The sequence below is a fragment of the Saimiri boliviensis genome, chromosome 4 (assembly GCF_048565385.1).
Source record: "Saimiri boliviensis isolate mSaiBol1 chromosome 4, mSaiBol1.pri, whole genome shotgun sequence".
NCBI lineage: Eukaryota > Metazoa > Chordata > Mammalia > Primates > Cebidae > Saimiri > Saimiri boliviensis.
Genome location: NC_133452.1, coordinates 149,475,757 through 149,491,528, shown reverse-complemented (window position 1 = coordinate 149,491,528; position 15,772 = coordinate 149,475,757). Strand labels below are relative to the sequence as shown.

At 43.7% G+C, this 15,772-nt stretch overlaps 1 protein-coding gene across 1 annotated transcript in view; it reads left to right on the top strand.

Moving 5' to 3' along the window:
* NEDD9 (neural precursor cell expressed, developmentally down-regulated 9) overlaps positions 1 to 15,772 on the top strand; it is a 199,453-nt gene that overhangs the window by 65,213 nt on the left and 118,468 nt on the right. The window contains exon 2 of the mRNA XM_010338051.2: positions 10,161 to 10,325. Coding sequence (XP_010336353.1) covers positions 10,314 to 10,325 — 12 coding nt within the window. The 5' untranslated portion in view covers positions 10,161 to 10,313. The remainder of the gene's footprint in view (positions 1 to 10,160; positions 10,326 to 15,772) is intronic.

Below are 15,772 nucleotides of genomic sequence, written 5' to 3'. Positions count from 1 at the left end.
CGTAATGAATCTTCTCCAGCCCTCTCTCCTCCATGTAGCCCTCTAGGAGTGATAGTCCCCAGGATCCCGCCATCTTCCTCTTTTTTTTTTTTTTTTTTTTTGAGTTGGAGTCTTGCCCTGTTGCCCAGGCTGGAATGCTCACTGCAACCTCTACCTCCCGGATTCAAATGATTCTTCTTCCTCAGCCTCCCGAGTAGCTGAAATTACAGGCCTGCACCCCCATGCCTGGCTGATTTTTGTATTTTTAGTAGAGACGGGATTTCACCATGTTGGCCAGGTTGGTCTTGAACTCCTGACCTCAGGTGATCTGCCCACATCGGCCTCCCAAAATGCCGGGATTACAAGCGTGAGCTACTGCACCCGGCCTATCTCATTTAACGAGCTCTGTCTGGCTGATGTTATAAGCGCTGTTGCTTTAACTCTGAGCTCTAAGCTCATGACTATAAAATCTCTGCTTTCAACATTCGCTCTCTCTGAATCTCAGACTTGGGATATGTAACTGCTTACAGATTCTCTCCCCATTGGATATTCTCCACATAAAACCGGAACTTGACATGCTGCATTCAAATTCACCATTTCCCGATAGACTTAATTCTTAATTTCTTCTTTCTCAGAATGCAACTAGCATCCATGCAGCCTCCAAAGCTTTTATCCAGGAGATATTTGTTACCAAGGGCTCCCTCTCCCTCACCTTGTAATTCAAATCAGTTACTATGCTCTTTCTGTTCTCCTCGCTAAATAACCATTTTCTCTCTTCTTCGCTGTGCCTGTCTCCAGCTTAATCCAAACCTTCCTTATAATTCTCATTTGGAGCACAGCTGTATAATCCTCTCTACCTCCATTTCAACTGCCCCTTCAATTAATTAGCCACTATTTTCAGTGTGATTTTTACGGCAAGAAAATGAAATTGAATGCTTTTCCAAGCCTACGCCACATTGCCTTTAGGATACAATGCGAAGGCAATTGCAACAGTCCAGGAGAGAGACTGTGAGCTAAGACAGAGGCAACTGAGATGGAGACACGGGCAGAAGGAAGGGAGCTGGAAAATCCTACAGGCTAAAAATGACAAAACCCCATCACTGATAAGCCGATCAGACACGGGAGTGAGAGTAAAGGGAGATGAAGGAAATCCTCTCCGTCCTGACTCGAATGATAAAGTGAATCATAGTCTTATTCTCTGAGCGGGGCAACTCTGGATCCTGACTTTCTTCAAATCAAACAGCAAGTGAACTTACCTGGGTGTGGCACCTCGTCTGGGGAAGGAAAGTCTTCAGGAAACTCAAAGGTCTGGGTAGAGATGAATCAGAGAGCCAGTAACGAAGAAATAAAAATTAATACCAGATGGGCAAAGGAGGCAATTGAAAGTCCTTGTAAATAGCGTCCAAGAGCTCTGTAGGAGTGGAAGGTGCCGCAAACAATGCTCTTCTGCCAGGAGATTCCTAAAAATCTGCTGGCAAAGACCAGAGAAAGAATCAGAGCCATGTGCCCAGCAAGACATTACCTAAGCTCAAGAGGGCTTAAAGGACTTATAACCCTGCCTTTTACCCTCAATTATTTCATGATCACCACCATGCTCTTTTTCCTGGTCAGGTTGTTGGCAATAGTTTGGAACATCTTGCTGTTTGTAGAACACGTTAAAGCATGAATTATTTGCTGCTATGCCTTCGGGGTGCATATTTGGATGCCCCAACAAATGAACTAATAGCTCTTTTCATCTCACTCCCTTTATTGAATCTTGCCCATTTACAACAAAGGAAAGGCTTGTTTTGTAGATCTTTAAAACACACCTGAGGATTTCAAATACATGTATAAGTCAACGCCCTTCAGCAATCATTCGGTAAGAACCAAAGTCATTTGCAAAGCTATACACCAACAACATTTAAACTGGCTACATTGAGCCAAACCACCCAATTTGACTGTTCAGCCAAATTCAAGTATGTCCAATGCATTGGGATATTAAATCCCCTACAAATTCTTCTTTGGCATGGCCTGATGAGATCACTGGTATTTATTGGTTGCTTTTATATAAATGGAAAGAAATACATCACAACCAAGAAATTTTCACAGGCAACCTGGTTAGAATCTTGCATGGGACCCGAGTGGGCTGAAGAACACAATCTTCCCCGCCAAAGAGCAGCCTTTTGCTCAGCAAGCAGGTGGCTGATGGACTGTTTTATGAAGGGCTTAATGATCTCTGTCTGTCTTAGTTACCTACCAAAATAAACCGTGTGGATCCCAACGTGGCAGAAGGACTTTCTCATCAATTGTCAAGCAAAACCTTAGTAGGGCTCCACAGCCTGGGGAAATAAAGTTGCTAAGGAAGACAACTCAGCGACTCTGGTTTCAACAGACCTCTACTTCAAACACTTTCAGCAGTCAGGAAGTAGCTTTGTTGGCTGCATTGGTCCTGGGTCCAGAACCCTCAGGCAAAATCATCCGGAAGACAGAGCTAGATCAGTCTCCATTCCCTTAAGATAGTACTCATTTGGTGACAGGCTAACTAGAACGCATCACTAAATTTATAACATTCATAACTGATAAAGGCCTTTACTGGTATCACATCGATTATATATCCAGGTTATAACCTAAATAAGATGCAAAACTGAGGATGCATTTTTGTCTGATCTCTTTATTTTACACATGAAGAAACTGAGAATCAGGAATGGCTGAGTTGCCCAAAGGTGCACGCCTGGGACTACAGCCCAGGTCTCCCGACTTGCAGCCCACAGTCCTTCCTGCTATGAATACCATCACACACTGCCATTTGCACGTGGCTGAATGGGAGTTACAGCGGTTTGAAAAACCTGGCTGATCTCAGCAGCTGCCATGTGGCTTTCCATCAAGGACCTTACATAGAAGGGTCAGATATCAGACTGAGAAACGTCCAAGGAACGAGGAGAAAAAAACGTAAACTGGATGGTCCACAAGCCTCAGTGTACAAAATGAAGTAGATTAGCCAGGAAATCAGGAACCTAGACTGTTTAGAGGGGGGCATAAAAGCTGTCTTGCTCAATCCTGCTTATTTCAATCTATAGAGAGAACCACCCTACAAGCAGAAGCCCTGCCGGTTTTACCCATGCCTGGGCCAAGAGTACGTCTTCCTTCATCCACATTCCCCCCACCTACTCCTTTCTTTGGAAGGAAGTTATTTTCCTTTCCTATCATTGAAAATTCTAACAGAGCCCCACTGAGAGTCTTCTTCATCCTAGGTCCTCATTTAAAAGCAAAATTTTACTGAGCACTTACTATGCACCAAGTGCTGAGTTGGGCTAACAATATGGAGCAGCCACAGTTATACAGGGATCTCCTCACCTAAAGGTCCTGTTTACGTAGAGTGCTTGCTTGCACCATGTGGACAGTGAGCATACTTCTAAACCCCAAATAGCAACATATGGTCCAAGAAAAGACTGCTTTTCTAATTTACGAATGTTTTATATGAGTGTCTTTAAAAGGCTTACAAATCGAATTGTGTTAGTAAGTACTATAACAAGTTTCCTTTACTAGAAAAAAATGAATTTTATTAAATCAGGGTTTTTGAGAAAAATCTGTACTGTATGTTCACTAAATCCATATGTTTTAACTTGTAAAACTTCTTTATAACCACAGTCTATTGTAGTTGGGAAGGATCTGAAATGTCACCTAATCCAGAAGATGTAAATTTTTAGTTTCTTTTTTTTTAACAATGAAACAATTTTTAAAAACAAATATCACCGTAAGTTCCAAAATAAAAGAGTTTTAACTGGCACCTCTCTCCAAAACAAAATGATAAGTTTGTTTACTCTTCCTGCTGCAAATGAAAAAACTGAGACCCAAAGAGAGTGAGGGCTCAAAGATCTCAAAGAAAGTTACTTGCAGAGTGAGGGTAGAGACATAGGATCCTTGGCTATTCTCTTTCCATCCACCCATCCATTCACCCACCCACCCATGCATCTGTTCATCTATCCACCCATCTATCATCCATCTATCTATCCACCCATTTATCTATTCATTCATTCATCTATCATCCACCCACTTATCCATTCATTCATTCACCATTCGTCCATCCACCTACCCACGCATCCATCCATTCACCTACACATCCATCCACCCACCATCGAACTAGTCAGCCATCAATCCACCAGCTATCTGCCCATCCATCTCTTCAACTCATTCGTCCATTCAACCATCTACCCATTCATCTATTCATCCATCCATACACCCACCATTTATCTATCATTTATCCATCCATCCATCATATATCTACCCACTGATCCATTCCCCATCCAGATATTCATTTATCTACCCCTCCATCCACCATCCATCTATTAATCCATCCATTTATCTGCCCATCCATCTACCTACCCACGAATCCATCTATCCATCCATCCACTTCACAAAACTTCAATAAGCACTGGGTGTCCTGCACTTGAAAGAAAGGTAGACAGAGGCCAGACCATGCATGGTCTTATGAGTCATCTAAGAATTTAGGACTCTGTCTTAAGAACAATAAGAAAGACATTACAGTACTTTTTGTTTTGCTTGAGTTCAGGGATTTTCTTTTAAAAACATTTTATTGTAGAATGTTTCAAAAGTAGAAAGAGTAGTATCAATTACCTAGCTTCAATAATTCTCAGCACATGAAAAACCTTGTCTTACTGTCTCCCCACTCTCCTGACCCCACTGGCCTGCACATATTCAGTATGAATCTTCAAAAGATAAAGACTCTTTAATGTGTGTGTGTGTGTGTGTGTGTGATATATATATAAAATACCATTATCAAACTTAAAACATTTCACAGTAATTCCATAATCTTAGAAATTTCATCACTTGACTAAAAAAAAACTTTAGGGATCAGGAACTCACATGATAGAGTTTACATTTTAGAACATCAGCTCTGGCTACAGCCTGAAGAAAAGGTTACAGAGAGATGAGGCAGGAGCTAAGTCTCCAGAGCCAATGCAGTAATCCAGATGAGAACAGAAGTGGCCTGAACATGACAGCCATAAGGACAGAGAGGAACAGGGAGGTACAAGAGCACTGCAGGAGGCATCGTCGAGAGGACGTCTTGAAACCGATGGGGAAAGAGGGACAATGGAAAGCATTAGGATGAGGCCCAGTTTCTACTGTGGGTGGTGGCACCATTCACTGAGAGGAGACAAAAGCTGAAAATATCCATTTGGATTAGCAGATGGGGTGTGTCTTTTGGAGAGGTGGAGCACAAAGTAGGAGAGGAGCACCGAGGAGAGCTGTCCAGGGCCACTTGGAGAGAAGGCGGGCTGGAGACACAGGTTCAGGAGTCCTGAAGCTGCAGGTGGAAACTGAAGCTGTGGTCACAGGTGGTGAAAGTGGAAGAGGCTTTCTCTAATGGCCAGTGATGATGAGCTTTTTTTCATATGTTTGTTGGCCACATAAATGTCTTCTTTTGAGAAGTGTCTGTTCATATCCTTCACCCACTTTTTGATGGGATTCTTTTTTTTTCTTGTAAACTTGTTTAAGTTCTTTGTGGATTCTGGATACTAGCCCTTTGTCAGATGGGTAGTTTGCAAAAATTTTCTCCCGTTCTGTGGGTTGCCTGTTCACGCTGATGATAGTTTCTTTTGCTGTGCAGAAGCTCTTTAGTTTAATTAGATCCCATTTGGCAATTTTGGTTTTTGTTGCCATTGCTAATGATAGATTGGATAAAGAAAATGTGGCACATATACATCATGAAATACTATGCAGCCATAAAAAGGATGAGTTCATGTCCTTGGCAGGGGCATGGATGAAGCTGGAAACCATCATTCTCAGCAAACTAACACAAGAGCAGAAAACCAAACACCACATGTTCTCACTCATAAGTGGGACTTGAACAATGAGAACACACGGACACAGGGAGCGGAACATCACACTCTGGGGCCTCTCAGGGTGTGGGGGCATAGGGGAGGGATAGCATTAGGGGAAATACCAAATGTAGATGATGGGTTGATTGGTGCAGCAAACCACCATGGCACATATATACCTATACAAACTTGCATGTTCTGCACATGTATCCCAGAACTTAAAGTATAATTTTAAAACATTTATTAATTTTAAAAAAAAAGAAAGTGGAGGAGGCTGAGGACAGAACTGGAGGCTCAATGCCATGAGGGGAGGTGAAGAGAAACACCCAGACAGACCAGCACCAAGGAAAGAACATCATTTAAAAGGGGAAACGTGTTCAATGATGTCAAATCTTGCAGAGATGTCAAGTAAAGTCAGACTCAAAGTGGTCCACTGGGTTTAGGTAGAAGGATTTAGAAGAACGGATGTCAGGAAGGCCCCTTTAGTGAGGAAGAGAAAACAAGCCCAAGACTGTCACTAGTGAAAACAGAGGAACTGGAAGTGATAAATATGGACAACTTGGCTATGAAGGTGGGAGAGAACCAGGGCCATAGCTGAAGGGGAAAGCAGAGTTCAGGGAGGACTTTTAAAAGCAATGACACAGGCTGAGGTGGGAGGATCGCTTGAGGCCAGGAGTTCGAGACTGCTCTGGGCGACAGAGTAGGATGCTCCATTTCTACAAAAAGTTAAAAAAGTAGCCAGGCATGGTGGCATGTGCCTGTAATCCCAGCTATTTATGAGGCTAAGACAGGAGGATGCCTTGAGCCCAGGAGTTTGAAGTTGCAGTGAGCTATGACAGTGCAGCTGCACTACAGCCTGGCCAGCAAAGTGGCCAGGCTGAACACAAAGTATATAATAATAATAATAATAATAATAATAATAGATGGTTATTATATAGTATATGCCAGTGTCATGGGCTGAATATTTATGTTGTCCTAAAATCTTTACGTGAAGCCCTAACCCCCAGTGTAGCTATATTTGGAGATGGGGTTCCTAAAGATGTAATTATGATTAAAGGGGGTCATAAGGTTGAGGGCCTGATCCAACAGGATTAGTGTCCTCACAAGTAGAGACACCAGAAATCTCTCCTTTCCCCCGACCGGATGAAGGCCGTGTGAGCTGATGACTCGGTCCGCTGGGGAAAAACCTGACTTCAACGTCTTCACAGCAAGGCGTGACTGCTGGTAGCAAGTCAGGAGAGAGGTCATTTATGGAGAAAAGTCCCATCGATGGCAAGACAGGATGGCATTGAGTGACAGTTGGAGGGACTCACCTGGGCACGAGAGGAGACATTTTCTCTACTGTCGCAAGGATGAGAGAAGGAGAAGGGGATGAGCTGAAATGCAAAAGGCATCCGCAGAAGTGGAGAGGGGAAGTTGAGGGCTCCTGCTTTCTTTGTGGAAGAGGTGGGGAGACTGGCTACTGAGGTTAACAGCAGGGTTTAAGATTGGGGCTCAGAAGAGGGACAGGCAATAAAACCAGAGACTTTGAAAAACGTGGGGAAGTTTGAAACATCTGCTGTGTATAAATTGCAGCAGCCCGCTGTTTCTAGACTAGGGCCCATTCAGTGTAGCATTGCAGAAGATGATCTGCTCTCATTTTAATTAGAAAAGTAGGAGAACAGGAGGGCGAGCTTGCCAGGGAACTACAGAAGGCTGCCTGACAGTAACAAGGGTCTAGATGGCACTGGTGACCCTGAGTTTGCAGTGGCACCGTCTGCAGCATGTGTGGTTTTTACGGCCATGCTCAACAGCTGGTTGATTGGTGTGGAGTAAGTAAGCAGTTGAGTTCATCCAAGGTTTGGCTTTGGCTGGGCAATGCATTGAAAGAACAAAGGGCAAGGAGGTTGAGCACATTGGCAAGAGGAAGGTGAAGTGGGTAAGCTCAGGGGTTTTAGTACGCAGAGAGAGAAGTGGGCATGTGAGAAGGATGTGGCTATTTCTGCTGAAGAGATCTGCTCATGCCCCTTGCTTTCTGGTGACCAGAGAGCATAGCCGTTGCTGCCTCCTGGAAGAACAGATGCTGCCAGATGTGGCATACTAATGAGCTGCAGGCTGACAGTCTCCCCAGCTGGTATCCCTCCTCTGCAGTGGTCCTGACGGGTCCCATCTGGGCAATTCGGCAATTTATGCTCAGCGCTGCCCCAACTCTCAGAGCATGCTCTGGGGACACGAACCCCTGTGAAAGGATGAGTTTGGTACCAGCTGCCTTCCTAGTGGCGTGGCGTGTTGGATCTTCCTGCTGGAACACTTGCCACAAGAAGCCGCAGCCCCTATACCCAGCCATCCACCTTGATGCCCTACCCCTGCTCCATCCCACAACCCAAGGGCCTTGGTGTTCGTATATATCACTCTTGAGCCCTCAGGTTCACCTTCACCCATGGCCTTTTATGAATATCTGCTTCCAGGCCCCGTGTCAGGAAGAAGGACTTAAGGAGAAGCCCACAAAGACCTGGAAGTAGGTTTGGAATCATTTAGACCGGAAGTCCCAGTGTCCTGGTCATTAGCACGGGGTCTAGAAAGGGAGACGGGGGTCTCAGGTGGGCGTGGCCTCTTGGTGCCACAGACCTCTTTCCCCCTGAGAAAGTGCATGACTGGAGGAATGCTGGAAGCCCAAAAGCACAAGGCCCAACGCATACCGGGATAAAGGAAGTACCGCCTTTATGGGAAAGAAAGGGGTTGCATTGGAAAGCTTCTAGAGTCCTGGCAGTACTCTCTGTCTTGACCTGGGTGGCAGTTATATTTATAATGCTAAACATTTATTTTATACAGTTTTCTGTATTTGTGTTATATTTCCCAGTAAATAATTAATGGGGTGTGTGTGTGTGTGTGTGTGTGTGTGTGCATAATTTCTGGTATTGCAGTTTATGGTATCCCTATAGACAAATCAGCTCTGAGAGGTTGTCTTAGGAGCACAGATACCTTGGGCAGTTAAAATGCTTCAAGGTGTGAGCATCTAAAGAAGTGATAGACAGGGTGCTGGAAAGGCAATCACTCTCCCTTCTGGTTCTCCACCCTGTGTGGGGCCAAGATACTGGGGTAACCACACATGGGTTCAGGCAGAGCAAATGAGTCATGGGCCCTTGTCCTCTTGCTTAGCCACTGCAAGTGCCTCAGAGGAAAATTCCTTCCCCCCCCCCTTAGCCAAGACTATAAATACTGTGTTTATCAAACCGAAATTACAGGAGGCTGTTCCCATCCTGGTAGAAGCGAAAGGAGACCAACTCCCGGTTATCCTGTTTGGAAAGGAGTTCGAGGAAGACATCTCTTCCCCCTCGGGTGGCCCCATAGGCTCATTAAATTGTTTGCTGGGCCTCTATTATGTGCCAGGCACAATTCTTATTTTTCTGCTTCCCCTTTTAAAACAGCCATTTACTTTTGATTTTTTTTATTCTTGATAGGAAAAACACTGTCCTTTTACAAAGATTCACATTACCAGTTCTCAAGAGGATATTCATGTGCCCCATGTGGTTTAAATATCAGGTTTTCTAAGAATATATATCCCAACTATAGCCTATAAATACATACACATACATACATACACACCATCTCAAAACAGCCTTACAGCTGCAAGATGTTGAACGAGAAGTGAAAAATTGGCCAGTTCTAACTCACCGAAAGCTGAGTCCATGTTTTTCCCAAAAAATCAAATTCTGGGCTTTGCATCTAAGCTATTTAAAAGCCACATTTCCAAAACACCAGTTTTTCTCCTTTTCTGGAAGCAAGAAAAGCATATGGCTCCGGTGACCTTCACAAGCTGCTGGTGAGAGCAGGGTCAGGCACATCTGGTGGCTACAAAGTGATAAAAGCAGCCACATATTAAGCTGGTTTAGAGGGGAATGGTGAGGCCACAGAGATGGGAGAATAGAAAATAATAAATGAATGACAAGACCAAAACTTACAGGCAAGGAAGTTTCACTCCCACCTCTACCATCCATAAAAAATACCTGGCAAACGTTCACCCATCTCTCGAGATTCCACCCAAGGTAGACTTTCTTCCTTTGTGCCCTCACCGGACCCACTGCACATTTGACCAGAAATGATGTAACATTTTATTGTGATGTATTTCTTTGTTTGTTAGTGAGACTGTGGGCTCCTTGAGGACAGGACTATATTTTATGTGTCTTTGAGGTTCCAACTAATGCACAGTAAGAACCCCATCAATGCCTTCTTTGGTTGCATGAATGAACGGATGATGGATTCCTTTCACGAGACTATGAATTTGGCTTTTCCAACTGCTATGATGCAATCCTTAAATGATGAAAAGCATCTCAATTTTTTTCAGAGTTTACCGACCTTTCCACCTCTATCTCCTATTTTCAGATTCAGTAAGCTGTAAGATCCTTAACTTCAGACACTGGCAAACATCACATGTTCTTCAAGTAGAGTTATGAAAACAAAGAAACTGGTCAGGAGACTACAAACAGTGGAACTGTCCTTTCTGAGATCCAGAGCTTCAACATTCCTTGGGGGAAAATGTGGACAAGGGTGAGTACTGACAGAAAAAAAACAACAACAACATACAATTTGTGTTCCCCTTTTTCCAGTTTGCTCAGCCTAAATCCTCTGCAATAATAATACAAGTAGTGTTTTATTGTCATGCAGGGATGCAAGGATTTGGGGTTGCAGCTAACATTTGAGGGAAATACTGTTGAGTTTAGACTGCCAGATTTTGCTCTGTTAGGTGAATTTTTTACATGGATACACATTTAGAAGTCTCTGGGGAAACAGTCTTCTGGGAGGCAGACGGCTTATTCCGCTTAACATAACAGTGCCCATGCAAGCCTGGAAGTTATACTCACTGAACTATTCATGCAGAAACTGATCGCCCAGGTTTGGGAATAGCCAAGTCTTTCTGTTTGCCAGTCACCTTCAAACCATTCAGTTTCCATTTGGTTGTTCCTCAAGAAAATCAAGTTGGCCTGGGGGTAGAGTGTAGGATTAAAGTAATCAATTTTTCTATCCAACCAAGGCTTCCTAAAGGTTTTATGAAAATTCAGTAGACGAAGTGATATGTAGTTTTACCTATTAGTTGGACTCTAAAGGAGGCAGGCGTCATCACTTGGAATGGTGGCATTGAGGGTCACGAAGACCTGAATTTCAGTCCCTGCTTTTCTGTTTAGCAGTAGAGTTGAGCTGAGTCAGTTACCTGACCCCTTTGAATCTCTGTTTCTGCATTTATTAAATGGTGACAGGAAGATTGTTCAGAGGATTAAATTAGAAAACTCATACAGAATAACTCGTGCACACACACAAACACACACACACACACACACACACACACACAAGTGAATTCCCTTATCTGTTGAGATCCATCAACTGTTTTCTGTATATCAGAGAATCAACCGTCAACTGCACACAGATGAAAAAGCTCTGGGGGCCACGTCAAGCTGAGGACAGCCCCACCGCCTTTCTGGGGAAAGGCTCCAAGTTAAATATAGCAAGAAATCTTTTCTTAAAATGCTTTGATAAGTAACAAAAGAATTTCCCTGGAAGGGATTAAAAACAAATTTGATTGTCTTTTCATGGTGATGTTTTAAGATCAGGTTAATGACCTCTTAAAAATCCTCCCTGGTACTAGATTCTATGGCAACTGTCTGCCACAGAACTGGATACTTCAGAGACTTCCACCAAACCAAATTATTAATCCAAACTGGAACAAACTATATTTATTTGTGAATCCTCAAGCCATTCAATATAAATACTAATTTCTCTATGAATAGTGAAACAAAAAATGTCTCTCTTCTCATTTTTTTATAACTACTCAGCCAGCATTATTAAACTAAGACAAAAACAAAGAGAGACAGGGAGAAAAACATTCCCTGAAGCAAGTCAGTATTTCATTCCAGCTGCATCTCTGCGATTAACATTAGCTCTGTGGTATTTCCAATACATGTTGATTCTCAATTTTTGGAAATCTAGGCCTAAAAACCATATAATTTCACTACCTAAAATTTTTAACTTGCTTTAGATTGATCTATATTGAGTCACAAGGCCCTTTGAGGTCCTTAATTCCATGACTTCTGGGTGATTATTTTCCCCATTATTAAACTTTATTTTAACTTTTCATGCACAACAGATACACACAGACACACAAACACATCACTTCATACTACACATACGTATATTCCTACTGCTCTTTTTCAGGTAAGGTACTGGTTAAAAATATGGACTGAGGTAGGGCATGGTGGCTCACGCCTGTAATACCAGCACTTTGGGAGGTCGATGTAGGCAGATTACTTGAGGTCAGGAAATCAAGACCAGCCTGGCCAATTTGGTGAAACCCCATTTCTACTAAAAATACAAAAATTAGCTGGGCATGGTGGTGCATGCCTGCAGTCCCAGCTACTTGGGAAGCTGAGCCACAAGAATTGCTTGAACCCCAGATGCAGAGGCTACAGTGAGCTGTGATTGCACCACTGCACTCCAGCCTGGGTGACAAAGCAAGATTCTGTCTCCAAAAAAAAGAAAAGAAAATTATGGACTGGAAGCTGTACTGCCTGATTTGAATCCCAGCCCTGCCTCTATCAAGTAATAGGGCCTTAGACAAGCTATTAACCCTCTTTGTGCCTCAGTTTCTTCCTCCACAAAATGAGAATGAGAATACTACCTACCTCAAAGGGTCTGTGATGATTAAACATGCAAGTTGCTTCTAATTCTGTTTGGTACATACTAAGCCCTCCATAGCAGCTTCCTGAGTTTTGCAGCACATAAAAAGTGAAGTCAGTGCAGCGAAAAGAAATCATTGATGGGGGAAGACGACAGACACAGAGCGTAAGGAAAGGCCTTGTGGGAGAACGGACCCCGGGAATCGGGTCCGGCTCGCCTTGGTTGCTCACCTGAGCTTCCTTAAGCTGTGATTTTTCTGGGTCCAGAGGTGACAATGAAGACACCCTGAGTGAGGACGTGGCCAAAAAAAAAGTCATCGGGGAATGCTGTGCTAAACTCATAAATACTCTTAAAAGTAAACCCCTTATGCAAAGCCTCGGCAAATAAAAGCAAGCCCTGAGGGAACTGTGCTAATACATGTGTGGAGGCGGAGAGGTCTCCTCACACCTGGAGAGGCTCCCAGGCTGCAGAGAGGTGGGCACCCTGCAGCATTCTTTTCCTAGGATGGTTCTGTTTTATTTCATTTCCAAAGAGCTGATAGTTAAACATTTACCAGTGCTCTATTGGAGACAATAAATGATAAAGGGGCTGGCTCAGAAAAAAAACAAAACCTGAAAAAAAGTAAACTGCAAGCTTTTTTTTCACCTTTGCATCAGGGCAGGAAGCTGGAATTCGGGCATTTTATCTAAAGAAAAAAAGGCAAATCAGCTGGGGGCGGTGGCTCACGGCTGTAATCCCAGCACATTGGGAGGCAGAGGTGGCCAGATCACCTGAGGTCAGGAGTTCGAGACCAGCCTGGACAACATAGTGAAACCCCATCTCTACAAAAAATACAAAATTAGTTGGGCATGGTGGCACATGCCTGTAATCCCAACTACTTGGGAGCCTGAGGCAGAAGAATCACTTGAACTCGGGAGGCGGAAGTTGCAGTGAGCTGAGAATGTGCTGTTGCACTCCAGCCTGGGCAAAAGAGTGGAGAGAGAGAGAGAGAGAGAGAGAGAGAGAGAGAGAGAGAGAGAGAGAGAAAGAAGAAAGCCAAACCAAATCTTTGCTTCACAGAGGGTCAAAAAGTGTTGACTGATAGAATTTGAAAATTTTCAGGTCAGAGGCAGTGATTCACACCTGTAATCCCAGCACTTTGGGAGGCCAAGGCAGTTGGATCACCTGAGGTCAGGAGTTCGAGACCTGACTGTGCAAAATGATGAAACATAGTCTCTACTAAAAATACAAAAATTAGCCAGACATACTGGCATGCGCCTGTAATCCCAGCTACTTGAAAGGCTGAGGCAGGAGAATTGCTTGAATCCGGGAGGTGAAGGTTGCAGTGAGCTGAGATCACACCACTGCACTCCAGCCTGGGTGATAAAGCAAGACTCCATTCAAAAAATAAAATAAAATAAAATAAAATAAAAAATAAAAAAAAATTGCCATTCTTTCCTACTAAATACAAGTTCTGCAAGTTCATTGCAGGTCCAAGGGACTGATCCACGCCATACATTTACATCTGCCTCAGGTTTGTCATAAATGCCGTAAACAGAGAGATGTGATGAAGATGGGTAATCCATACTCTTTATCACCTCTCTAAAAACGTGATTATCCTGACATATTGTAGGGAATATAAAAACACTATCTAGTGATAGTGATAGAGAATTATAGAGATAGATAATGATAGAGAATTATCATCCTACTTCATTATACCTAAAAGACAATTTAACCTGTTCAGATTTCCGAGTTGTTCCTTAAGTGTAAAAATGAAAGAATCAGGATCAAAATGAACGTCTAAATCCGCCTATTGTATCCGCTTTGGCTGCCATTACAAGGTATCACAGAGCGGGGGCTTAGACAACAGAAATGTATTCTCTCACAGTTCTGGAGTCTGGAACTCCAAGATAAGGCGTCGGCAGGGTTGATACTCCCGAAGCCTCTCTCCCTGGCTTGTAGATGGCCATCTTCTCCCTGTGTGGTCTTCTTCCCTCTGTGGGTGTCTGTGCCTCGTCTCCTCTTCTTATAAGGACTCCTGTCATATTGGATTAGGGCCCACCCATGTGACCTCATTTTAACTTAATTACCTCTGTGAGGGCCCTATCTCTAAATACAGTCACATTCAGAGTTCCTGGGTCTTAGAGTTTCAACATAAATTTGGGGTGGGAGCCGCAATTCAGTCCATCACACTGCCTAAAGTGAGTGTAATGTGTCCACAGGGACAGTTTGATTGAACAACACCACAGGTTGCATTCCCAGAGAAGCAAATTTTGAGATGGAGATTGGCAGGCCAGAAGTTTGTAGGGAGTGCTCTTGGGAACCTGTCAAGGCAGCAGAGGAAGCAGGATTAGACAGAGGGAGAACCTGAAAGGAGCATAAAGGCTCAGAGGCCCTCTGAAGTTGGGATGGTCCTTCCGAGTTATCTGGAACTGAGGCAAGGTGGTGGAAGTTTATGCCCCTGCCAGGACAGTCACTGCAAGTGGGCTGGCCCACGGAGGAGGCATGCTGTGCCTCAGCTGGGGACAATCTCAAGAGGGTACTCCACAGCGAACTGCCAGGTGTCAACCCTTCCATAGCTGACAGAATGATTGACTACTCAGCCTGAAGTGGGGTCTCAGGTCATGGACCCCAGCGCCCACTATGAATCTGAAATTTACTCTCCTTAAGTGAATGGAAGGACTTAGCATTATCTTCTTAAGAAATTTCTCACACCCTACAGAATGGGAGAAAATATTTGCAAACCATCCATCTGATAATGGGTTCATGGCCAGAAAAATATAAGGCACTCATACAATTCAAAACCAAGAAAACATAACCTGGCTAAAAAAAATGGGCAGGGAACCTGAACAGACATTTGTCAAAAGAAGACATAAAATGGTCACGGGTACATGCAAAGGTGTGCAACATCACTAACTGTATTAGTTTGTTCTCACACTGCTAATAAAGACATACCTGAGACTGAGTAATTTATATAGAAAAAGAGGTTTAATGGATTTGCGGTTCCACGTGGTTGAGGAGGCCTCACAATCATGGCAAATGGCAAAGGAGGAGCACAGGCATACCTTTCATGGCAGCAGGCAAGAGCGTTTGTGTAGGGGAACTCCGCTTTACAAAACCACCAGCTCTTGTGAGACTTATACCATCCGATCTTGTGAGGCTTATACCATCCGATCTTATGAGGCTTATTCACTATCATAAGAACAGCACAGGAAAAACCCGCCCCCATGATTCAATTACCTCCCACCAGGTTCCTCTCACAACATGTGGGAATTATGGGCGTTCCAATTCGAGATGAAATCTGCGTGGGGACACGGCCAAACCGTTACCACTAATCATCAGGGATA